At 30.7% G+C, this 12,188-nt stretch overlaps 1 protein-coding gene across 1 annotated transcript; it reads right to left on the bottom strand.

The window, feature by feature from the left end:
• Positions 1-901: 901 nt before the first annotated feature.
• Positions 902-2,323, bottom strand: LOC115991314 (UDP-glycosyltransferase 90A1-like). The gene has a single exon (XM_031115021.1). The coding sequence runs from the start codon at positions 2,321-2,323 to the stop codon at positions 902-904; it is 1,422 nt and encodes a 473-aa protein (XP_030970881.1).
• Between the last annotated feature and the right edge of the window lie 9,865 nt (positions 2,324-12,188).

The raw sequence follows: 12,188 nt of genomic DNA, 5'->3' as shown, positions 1-12,188 counted from the left end.
CCCATAGGTTGAAACTCTCTCAAAAAAAAAAAAAAAAAAAAAATTTTCATGTTAACTGTATAATTATTAAATAATAATAATAAAAGTAAGCATGTGAATATGCAATTATATAAGCCCATGAAATATAAATTCAAGTACAACGAAAATTGAAGAAATTTTCATGGTAAAGAGACATTCACACAACTCATAATAATCATGGTTAGTTTGTGACCATGATTATATTAAGATGTTCCAATGATTATATCACACTTGGCAAAAGTTAAACTATTATGATGGAAATACTACTATATTTATCTCAAAATATATATGATAAATATTTCCGTATTATTGTTTCGTATTTTTTAATAATAAATGTATTAACCCGTATCTTTTTTTCGGAAAATTATTAGGTACTCCCGAAATACCATAAATACGTATTTCCCCCTCTCATATGAATGGTGGGTTCTATCATGAATTTAATTGGTAGGACCCACCATTTATGTGAGAAGAGGGAGTACGTATTTATGGTACTTCGGGAGTACACAATAATTTTCCCTTTTTTTTTTCATCGTTTCTGTATTTTTATGCCGAATTTTTGAGTTGTACTTTTAAAAAAGATGCCAAAAATTACCCGTCCATTACTTATCGTATCAAATGTATACCGTATTCTACTAACAATTTAATTATATTAACCACTTGATGATAGTCACATAGTTAATTTATTATATAAAAATAAACACATAGCCCATTTATAACCATATAATTATTAAGCCTTTTATTTATCTAAATAACTTTTTATTTAACAAGTATTAAGAATAAGATAGAAAATTGAAAAAAACATGTAAATATATTACACATGGAAGCATTTACAAAACAGAATTAGGAGATACATTTTCAAATTAAAGAGATAAAGAGGTTTTGTTCACATATTTTTATTGGTGAGCCGCTCAATCAGCTCGTCCAATTTCTTACGAGAACCACCTTTCTCCACAGCATGCCATGCCAATTGCCCCAATTCTTGTGCCCTCTCCTTAACCTTCCTCCCCTTTGCACCTCCCATCAACTCCTTTACTCTCTCACAAATTACAACCCTATCAACCGTCATGATTTTCTCACCTCCAACAGCTCTTTGTGGAATCACTAGCCCTGCTCCCAATCCCATTGTTACAAGTTTAGCATTCAAGGCTTGCTCACTAATATCAAGCATAGGCCAAGACAAAAGTGGAACCCCATTTGCCAAGCTCTCCAACACTGAGTTCCAACCACAATGACTCAAAAACCCACCTATTGAAGGGTGTGCTAGTATGCTTCGTTGTTCCACCCAATCATATACAACCAACCCTTCTTCTTTCACTCTCTTAGTCCATCCATCTGGTGGAGCCCAAGTCTTTGATCTCACAACCCAAATGAAAGGATGGCCTGCCATCTCCAACCCAAAAGCAATCTCATCCATTTGATCATTTGACAAATGTGTTTGTGTACCATATGAAACATAAATCACACTGCCTAATTGATTAGATTCAACATACTTATCTAGCCACTTGATGTATGAAGCATCCACTTCTTGATCAAGTTGATCATAAAGGGGAAGTGGCCCCACACAATAAGCTTTGGCCTCATTGCAATAGTTGGATTCAAATGCTCCAATATACTCACCTTCAATCTCTTCAAAGCTATTAACAATGACACCCCAACTATTCACATCCGCTTCTCCCAACTCCATTACAAGACGCACATAAGGGTCATTTGGATCACCATTTAAAAATACCTCAGGGATGTCACCTTTGTTCAAAGTGAATGGAAATTTCAGCTCAGAAAAATCTATAGGATCCAAAGGTGACAAATCCTTAAAACTTGGGACATGCAAAGAAGGAGATTTGCAAATAACCATTGGAAACACGCCCATTCCATGAGAGACAATTCGTGGAATATCAAATAAATGACATGACTCAAGTGTCCAACCGAGGAAAAAGTCAGAGATAACACAAATTGGAGGACACCCATCGTCAATCATGTTTCTAAGAACATCCTCAAAAGGTTGTTTCATTTTTTTCGTGGCTTCTGTAAAGGTAGTAAATAGAGCCATTGAAGGAAGGTCAGCTGTATTCTCACAGCCTTGTGGCAAGTCTGGAACTTTTGGAAATGGGATTATTGACAAAGTGATATTTGGGTGCTTGTTGGTTCTGGAAGAGATGAATGGAGCATTTGATGGGGTGGTGATGATTGTGACTTTTAGGCCACGGTTCGAGAGAGCTTTTGATATGTCTAGTAAGGGGATGGTGTGGCCTTGAGCCATGTGAGGAAAAATCACTACATGGTGTACTGGTGTTTGAGCAGTGGCCATGACTGAAATCTAAGCTTTGTGGATTGTGAGACTTGAAGCATATAGTTCCTTGTATGCTTGCTGGGTATATAATGGGTCAGGCTTTGAACAGTGAATTCAGAAATATTATCATTATACGTAGTCTAGGATTTCAATCAACCTTTGGATGCAGCTCTCAGCAAATTTGCCTACACTGTCGTTTAGTATTAATATAACAGATAATTAAGTTCAATAAAATACAATTCGAATAAATAAAATAAAAAATTCCACCGTCTATCTATTTTTTTAAAAATAAATATATAATTTAATAATTATTAATAAAAATTTATTTTAATCTTGTTTATCCAATTATTCATTGACGGCAATATTCTATAGAAGGCTGAAAATATGCTTAGTTTTTAAGTTTTTTTTTTTTTTTTTTTTTTTTTTTTTTTTTGAAGCTAAAATGTAAACGACACCCTTAAATTTTGGAGTATTTATATTACGGTAAGATTTTTATTCCATTTCCATTATATAGTTGCTTTTTCGTAATTTTAACGTCATATGGAATGCTCGAAACAAATTTTATTTTGAGCAAGGCCAAATTCACCCAAGAACAATCCTTGATGGCGCTCTTGGTTTTCTGGCAGAGTATCAGCATTTTATGGCAGCACCGAGTAGTGGCTAGTGGAGTTGTAATTTGGCTTAACTGACCTAACTTTAATCACATAATAATAAATAAATAAATATAAAAATTATTTTCTAATATTTATTGACACATCAATTAATAATTTTTACATAATATAATTTGTAATATTTCTAGTATCGCACTATTCAATTTTCTATTGTCTCCTAGATAAGTTTTTATAACATCTCATGCACTTATCAAATGCTTTGTAACTCAATTGGCATCTTTTTGTATTTTCAAATAAAATATTTGGAATTGAAATCCTCCAACTTTCAATTGTCGATGAAGAAAAAAAAAATTCTTCCAACGCAATTAGTTTCTCTAGCAAATAGACACGATTCTATATATAGGGCGTTCTGTTTGATCCTAAAATCATAACTCTTCGCATAATGGTATAAGAGTGTCTATATTCTATAATAGATCCCAGGTCTTCAGGCCATTTCATCTCTATGTCCTCTCAATTCTAGAGAAACGCTTTGCATGTGATTGTCACCCTCACAAGACTTCCATTTCTCTAGGACCAAAAAAACTTAAACCTAATCTTAAGGGTGTTTTTTTTTTTTTTTCAACTACATCCAATTGTAAAATCGAACCAATATGAGATGGGACATCTTCTATCCATACTTGAAAATTTGGTATGCATAATACATTTTTAGCCAGACTATGAGCAACCCCATTGTCGTTTCTCTTAATGTGAGAATACAACAATCCTTCTCTACGAACATGTGAAAACCTAATACAATGAAAAAAACTTGCAAAACATTTAACATCACGACTAAGTAAACCTAAGGATTCCAAAGACTGCGAATCTGCATTCAAAGCGTTCATTGCAATCACTGAAACTCCCTCTGCGGTGACATCTTCCAAACTCGGATCAGCATCAAACTGTAAAGCCTTCGATATAGCCAAAGTTTCAAGCTCTATGACAGTTAGGGGGGGAGGGATGATTCCGATCATTTGTGCCAAGCCTTTTCCTTGGCATTCTCGGATGATCACTTCAATCCCTGCCCTATCTTCTTCTTGAAACATTGTATCGATATAATTTGTGCCCGAACCCTCCACAATTACATCAATAGTCGATCTCCAAAACAACACTAATCCACCTCCCATATCCAAAACAACATCCACAGAATTTTGTTCCCAGAAAATCGCATCATCAGAGTTCACCTTTAGGATCAGCCATGGATGTGTCCCTAATATCCAAAACATGACCGAGAAAAACTTTTTATTTTGTTTCGTTCTGATCTTTCACAACAGCAACTCTTTGAAATCCATGAAAGCTACTTCCACAATAGAATTACTGTCAATCAAAGACTTAGTCGTACTGAGGATGTGCTCTAGCCTTGCTTCGTCTACCCATGTTTCGGCTATGAACATGGCAGAGAGATCTTTTGCCTGTGATATTTCACTCGGCTCTCTCTCTGTCCATGGGTTCCCAAGCCCATGGCAGATCATTACTAAGAGAATTGAGTAAAGTTAAAGCGAATTATATTGTTCATAAACAAACTCGTAACTTGCAAGAATAGGACTCTGGCAGGCATGAGCATGTTGAACCTATGATTGATCACTTCTCGTCAATAAGGATTATTTTAGGCTTCAGATAAATTTATAAAATATCTAAATATATGACTTTGTTCAGTTTATTTATAAGAGATGCATGACTTGACAGCTAGACTACAACGCCAAGTGTAGCTCAGGCTAATTGAATTTTTAACAAACACAAGTTACACAAGTTTTTATAGAGAGAATACCGTCCGAGGTATGACGTAGTGGGAAAAAGTAATTGTAAGCGATGATATTTCCCAATCCTAAAGTTATGAATTTGGGTAGTCCCACTATAACTCAGATGGCCTCATACCACACATGAGTAGAGTTTAAATGAGTGGAGACTATCCCAAACAAGGAACAGTAATAAAAAATTTTAAAGAGGGAACTTGTCATAATTTCTAAACATGGCACCACCTTAAGGCATGAGTTATAGTTGTAAAGAGAAGACCCGTCCACAACCTAATAAATGGGCAAAACGTTGACCACAAGTGGTATGACGTAGGAATGATTTTCATGTGTTTGATTGAATGATAGTGAATTTTTAGCTCAAATCAAACCTTGTTAACCATGTATTTTCTTATTAGTTGTGACATTTGCATAAAATTATTTGGTTTCACTGCACGTACGTATGCTGTGAAATATTTTCCAAAAGTTCAAGAATCAAAAATGAGTTCTTTGAATAGTTTAGGGGAGAAATGAAGAGATTTTTAGGCATTATTGAGTTCTCTGTAGACCTCTTCTAAAATTTCAGGATTATAAAGACCTTTTATTTTCGGAAAGTCTTATTTAAACAATTTTGAAGGATTGAAAATAGAACTTTTTAAAATTTAGAAAAAATGTGTGGTAATTTTTTTTTTTTTTTTTTGGAGCCGAAAATGTGTAGTAAATTGAATATAGAACTTCTGGTTTTACATCTCGCCCTATCAAAGATCATTTATTGATTTCTATAATATTACATTATTTTCTATAATATAAAATCTTTTTGATAAGATATAATATATTGTTATACTTGCTCTTTCTGTGGCCAGAGTGATACGTTTTTGGTTCAAATAGTAGAATTGGAGCTCGGCACTCCATTGACTTAAAGAAATTTTCAAGATTTGAAGGCTCAACTAGCCAATCCTTGCACATGATAATGAGTCAATATATCCCATGGTTACTTCTTAGGCCATCTCTCAAGGGTTGATGACAATCCATATTACTCTCATAAGAGGGAAACAAATGAATTTATTTGTAGCATACTATTGACCAAAATTCCATTATTTACGGTTAATGTCATTTTCATAATATCTACTCCATGGCCACCATCTCAATCTTCTCAAAAAAAAAAAAAAAAAAAAAATCCATCATCTCAAAATTACGCTATTTCGTGCTTTATTTATTACATATACTATAATTTTAAAGGTAAAGAAATATTATAATGTATTATCCTTGTTAAATTAAGACCGTCATAATCAATTACTCAAGCCGACTTTCTCTCTTTCTTGTCCTTTCTCTTAATTTCTTTTTTTACTTTTGTCAACGCCTAGAATAAATATAGCATATCTATCTTTCTATCCCATGTGACTTAGCCCTTTTTTTTTTTTTTTTTTTTTTTTTAATTTCATTTTTCTGCATATCTTACTAGATAGTTGTATAACTTGTATTAGTATAAATTATGGGATTAGTTTCTCTTTCACAGATTTTTGTATTCATTTTGTGAACATGTAGATCTATCAATTATTGTAAAAAAAAAAAAAAAAAATAGTTGATAGATTAGCACAAAATAATATCAAGAATAGGACTCTGGCGAGCATGAACATGTTGAACCTGTGATTGATCACTTCTCATCAATAAGGATTATTTTAGGCTTCAGATAAATTTATAAAATATCTAAATATATGACTTTGTTCAGTTTATTTATAAGACATGCATGACTTTACAACTCGACTACTAGGGACAGAACCAAAATTCAAATTTAGGGGGCAAAGTTCTTTGTTCAAGAATTTTAAAGAGTTGGAATATCAATACTAGAGGTTGACAACGATGCATTATTAGCATTAATTTTTTTATTCTTTTTTTTTTAAATCAATAATAGATATTTATAAATAAGAGTTCTGTAAGTCAATTGGCATATCTTGATATTTTCAAGGTCTGACTGAACTTTGACCAATTCTTTAAGCTATCCACATTATTATTTTTTTTTTAAAAAAATCTATTTATTCTTTTCACATCATTCTATACCTAATAACTTCATAATGCTATATATAAAATATTCTTAAAAAAAAATACAAAAGCTTTAGTTAAAAGTTCAAATCCATGTCTAGAATTACATTAATAAAACAACTAAAATAATGATTAATCAACATCATGCACTAATATTCAGTGAAAAGAAAGGGTGAGACAATTATTGGTGTCCTGGTTAAGGTTTTATTTTTTATTTTTTTATATATATAATTACTTGGTTAAGGCTGAGGTAGCATAAAGATATGAGATCTTTTCCTTTAAAAAATAACCATTTTGAAAACATAGTAAAAAAAGAAAAGAGGAAGAGATCTGTTAAACAAACACATAATAATGAATAGTAACTTTGAGTCTTCAACTATGTAAATCATAAAACTTTTCCCATCACTAAATTAATTTAGCTAAGGGACAAAATTTATTACCAATAGTCTAATCACACACATGCTCAGGTGGTAGTTTAGGTAAGGCACAAAATAATAGATTGTTGTTATTTCACATGTGTATTACATTTTTGCATGCATGCCAAGTGTGTCCCAAAGTTAATAAAACATTAAAAATTAATAAAATTCTATCACTCAAAAAAAAAAAAAAAAAAATTCCCATGGGTTCTGTTAAAGAGCAGCAGCTTTTTAAAAAAATAAATTTTTTTTCATGGATTGAGTTAAAAACACCAACTGATCCAAGTTGCTGGTGACACTAATTAGTGTGTGGATGGAGTGATTAGCAGCATGGGTCTCTGTGACTATGGGGTAGAGTTATTTGAGAGGGACAAAGAGCTCTCAAATGAGAAGTAGAAATTGGGTAAAGATTATTGGGTTTTTGTGATTTGTTTTGCTAGAATTTATAATTGATTTGTTATAATTTTTTTTTACTTAGACCGTGTCCAAAGATTTTTTTTATTATTATTATCTAAATATGTGAATTGTTTTGAATATTTTCCTTGTTGTCTGGATTTGTAAATTGTCCAAATGATTAGCTAAATGTTTTTCTTGATATTCTTAGGACAACCAGACAAGGGATGATTTGATAATATTTTTCATTTTTGGTTTCATAGGTCAGCTTGTAAATTTTTTAGGAGAGGGGTGCAAGTATATTAATTCTAGAGCCAAAAGTATATTTTTTTAATGCTAATATATATACTAGGGAATTTTTTTTTCTAAGGCTTGGGGTGGGGGGAGGGGGGCATGGCCCCCCTCAGCCCCAAGGTACGTAGTTTCTTCCTTGTCAACTACAACGCCCAGTGTAGCTCAGGCTAATTGAATTTTTAACAAACACAAGTTCTTATAGGGAAAATACCATCCGAGGTATGGCGTAGTGGTAAAGAGTACTTGTAAGCGATCATATTTGCCAGTCCTAGAGTTATGAGTTTGGGTAGTAATAAGTCCCACTATAACTCAAATGGTCCCATACCACACACGAGTAGGGTTTAAGTGAGTGGAGACTATCCCAAACAAGGAATAGTAATAAATAATTTTAAAGAGAGAACTTGTCATAATTTCTAAACATGGCACCACCTTAAGGCATGAGTTATATATAGTTTCAAAAGAGAAGACTCGTCCACAACCTAATCAATGGGCAAAAACGTTGACCACAAGTGGTATGACGTAGGAATGATTTTCATGTGTTAAATTGAATGATAGTGACTTTTTAGCTCAAAGAAAACCTTGTTAGCCATGTATTTTCTTATTAGCAGTGACATTTCCTTAAAATTATTTGGTTACACTTCACGTACGTATGCTATGCTATATTTTTCAAAAGTTCAAGAATAAAAAATGAGTTCTTTCAATAGTTTAGGGGGGGAAATGAAGGGATTTCTAGGCATTATTGAGTTCTCTGTAGATCTCTTTTAAAATTTCAAGATTATAAAGATCTTTTATTTTCGAAAAGTTTTGTTTAAACGATTCCGAAGGATTGAAAAGAGAACTTTTTAAAATTAAGAAAAAATGAGTGGTAATTTTTTTTTTTTTTTTTTTGGGAGCCGAAAATTTGTGGTAAATTGAACATAGAACTTCTAATTTTGCATCTTTCCCTACCAAATATCTTTTATTGATTTCTATAATATTACATTATTTTCTACAATACAATTTTTTTATAAGATAAAATTTAAAATTATAATTGCTCTTTCTGTGGCAAGAGTGATACGTTTTTTGTTCAAATAGTAGAATTGGAGCTCAGCACTCCATTGATTTAAAGAAATTTTCAAGATTTGTAGGCTCAAATAGCCAATCCTTGCACATGATAAGTCAATATATCCTGCTGGTTACTTCTTAGGCCACCTCTTAAGGGTTGATGACAATCGATTTTACTCTCATAAGAGGGAAACAAATGAATTTATTAATAGCATACTATTGACCAAAATTCCATTATTTACGGTTAATGTCATTTTCATAATATCTAATCCATTATCTCAATCTTCTCAAAAAAAAAAAAAAAAAAAAAAAAAAAATTATCCACCATCCCAAAATTACGCTATTTCGTACTTTATTTATTACATATACTATTATTTTTAAAGGTAAAGAAATATTATGATGAATTATCCTTGTTAAATTAAGACCGTCACAGACTCACAATCAATTACTCAAGCCGGTTTTCTCTCTTTCTTCTTCCTTCTTTTAATTTCTTTTTATTTTTTTTTATTTTTTTTTTGTCAACTTCTGGCAAATCTCTCTTTCTATCTCACGCCACTTAGCCTTTTTATTTATTTATTTATTTTTAATTTATTTTTTTTAATGATTCATTCTTCTGCATATCTTACTAGAAGTTGTATTAGAATAAATTATGGGATTAGTTTCTCTTTCACTGATTTTTGTATTCATTGTGTTAACATGTGACCTATCAATTATTTAAATACGCAAACATATATTAGTAGAAAAAAAAAATGAAATTAATGACTTTTTTTTAAAGGGATGGATTGCACTTTCTCACCCTACATTATAGGATCATTTTGTAATCTCTCTCTCTCTCTCTCTCTCTCTCTCTCTTAACCAATCAAACCCTACACTGTAATCAGTTGCAATATCTCCCATTGTTAAAACTTTCCAATTCCAACATATTTCACCCTAATTTTGACGTCTTTATTGTATGATTATTAAGTAATAATAGAAAGTAAGCATGTGAAAATGCAATTATATATATAAGCCCATGAAATATAAGTTCAAGTACAACGAAGATTGAAGAAATTTTCGTGGTAAAGAGACATTCACATTAAAATTAAACCAATAATTTAGGCAATTGATTGTTTCAAGTTAAAGTTTAGGGAAGAAAATACATGTGACTTCATAAATTTGGATGAAAAAAAAAATACAATTTACATAAAATAAGACATACAGTATTACTTTTTATCTTGCACCGAATCTTCTTTCTTTGTTTGGTATTTTTTTCCCCCTTTTATTACAAGTCGGCTTGAATATGATTTAAGAGGGTAAATATAAATAATCTATTTGTTTTTTTAGAGACTACTTTTTCATGGATCCTGGATATGCTAGTAGGCGGTTTAGACTTTAGAGAAAAAAAATTGTAAGTGTTATAAAGAGGGAACAATCAAGTTAAGGCTGTTACGAATTTGGGATTGAGAATAAAGGAACGGATTTACAAAAACTATATATATTTTTTATTATAAAAGAGAAATGATATGTTCACAACATTTTCATAACAAATTTTATGTAGTAGGTTGTTATGGATTGTTATTGGTGTGGTAGAAAAGTAATTTTAGTGGTAGGTTCAAATTAGAACCAATAATAACTAACCACCTATGATTTGTTGTGAAAATATTATTAAAATTTTGTGGACGTGGCACTTCTCTTATATATATATATATATATATATATATGGGTTAGATTCAAGTTATACCTGGTGTAACTCTAAGTAATATTACACCACTCAATATTTTTTAATTGGATGTAAATTTTGACAAATTCATCGTTAGATTACATTATCTTTGTATATTCTTCATGCTTGCAAAATTTCAAGGTGTTCAAAGATTAATAGTCATGTCAGCAATCAATTGTTTAAATTCAACTTTTTGTAGTTTAAAATAATGTATAAAAAATAAGTTTACAGATCGAAAGGTAAATAATATCGAATTGACATAAAAATTGGCATGAATATTAAGAACATATAGAACATGTAATTTAATAGTGGGATTTTCAAAATATGAATTCTATAATAAGTTATTAGGTGGTGAAACATTGCTTAGAGTCCCATTAGCAATTACAGGACTGAATCTTTTTTGTTTAAGATCTACTATCTTTCCATTCACATTGCATGTGTATTTACCACAAGAACAACGAGGAAAAGGACTTAAATTTTGAATTTCATTCTAGAGAATCATCAATTGAGTGAAATAATTACTGACAGAAACATCATCTTGTGAAATGCTTGCAAGATCTTTTTGCAATTGAAACACTCTAGGTCCATTCCCTTGAAAAAATCTTTCTCTGAGATTATTCCAAACCTCAAGTGTTGTGTTGCAATATGTCATACTTGTAGCAATCTTTGGTGATACATAATTGAGAATCTAGGTAACAACTATATTATTGCAGCAGAAAATCCAATTAGATTTTAAATTGGATTCCAATTTTTGTCTAATTTTGCGTCACATGTTCTATCTAAATTTCTTTTTAATTTAATTTTTGTTTTAGGTAGTGAATGTTGTGCAAAAGACAAATAATCTAATATAAATAAACTATCAAAACCCAAATAAACAAAAAAGAAAAATAAAGAATAAACTCATGTGTATATAAAAGAAACTATAAAAAAAAGGGGGATAGAGTAAATCTCATCTATGACTTAAAAAAAAAAAAATGTGTAACTCTTACACTATGTTTGAACCCATATATGTGTGAAATTATGATTGTTTTAATTGTACCGTATATATGTATGAGTTATACACTAATTAAATAAATAAATAAAGATAGAAAATTTGAACTTGATTAATTCAACTTATCCCAATTAAAATAATTAATAACACTAAGCAAAAATATTAATAATAGATTTTGAATATAATATAATATTATAAAAATACATTAATAGTATATATTATAATGAAAAACAGATATTAACCATTAAAAAAATCATTAACCCTAACTCCACATACAACATTGGTTTTTAATTTGCTCAAATAGTCTATCAACTCTAAAATACTAACACCACAATCCACAACCTTCATTGAATTATTTTTTATTTACATGGATTTAAAATGATATTCCCCTTCTATTTTGTATTTTCTCTTAATAGAACTTTTTCCTTTGCATGGTTGATTTTAAAAAATTATTTCTAACTCAAAATTGGTTTTAACATAAAAGTTCTTAATACTTTCTCTTTTATGAGTATAGGGCAGTCCAAAAACATGCACATATATAATGATCGTAGAATGTTATTTAATTTATTTTACTTTCCAAAATGTAAAGTTATGTGTACATGTTTATGTTTATGTTTATCTTTATATTA

The sequence above is a fragment of the Quercus lobata genome, chromosome 5 (assembly GCF_001633185.2).
Source record: "Quercus lobata isolate SW786 chromosome 5, ValleyOak3.0 Primary Assembly, whole genome shotgun sequence".
Lineage (NCBI taxonomy): Eukaryota > Viridiplantae > Streptophyta > Magnoliopsida > Fagales > Fagaceae > Quercus > Quercus lobata.
The sequence above is the reverse complement of the archived record's forward strand: the minus strand, read 5'-3'. Positions and strand labels throughout refer to the sequence as shown.

Coding starts and splice junctions, on each gene's coding strand:
- LOC115991314 (XM_031115021.1), bottom strand. CDS start 2,323: ATGGCCACTGCTCAAACACCAGTACACCATGTAGTGATTTTTCCTCAC.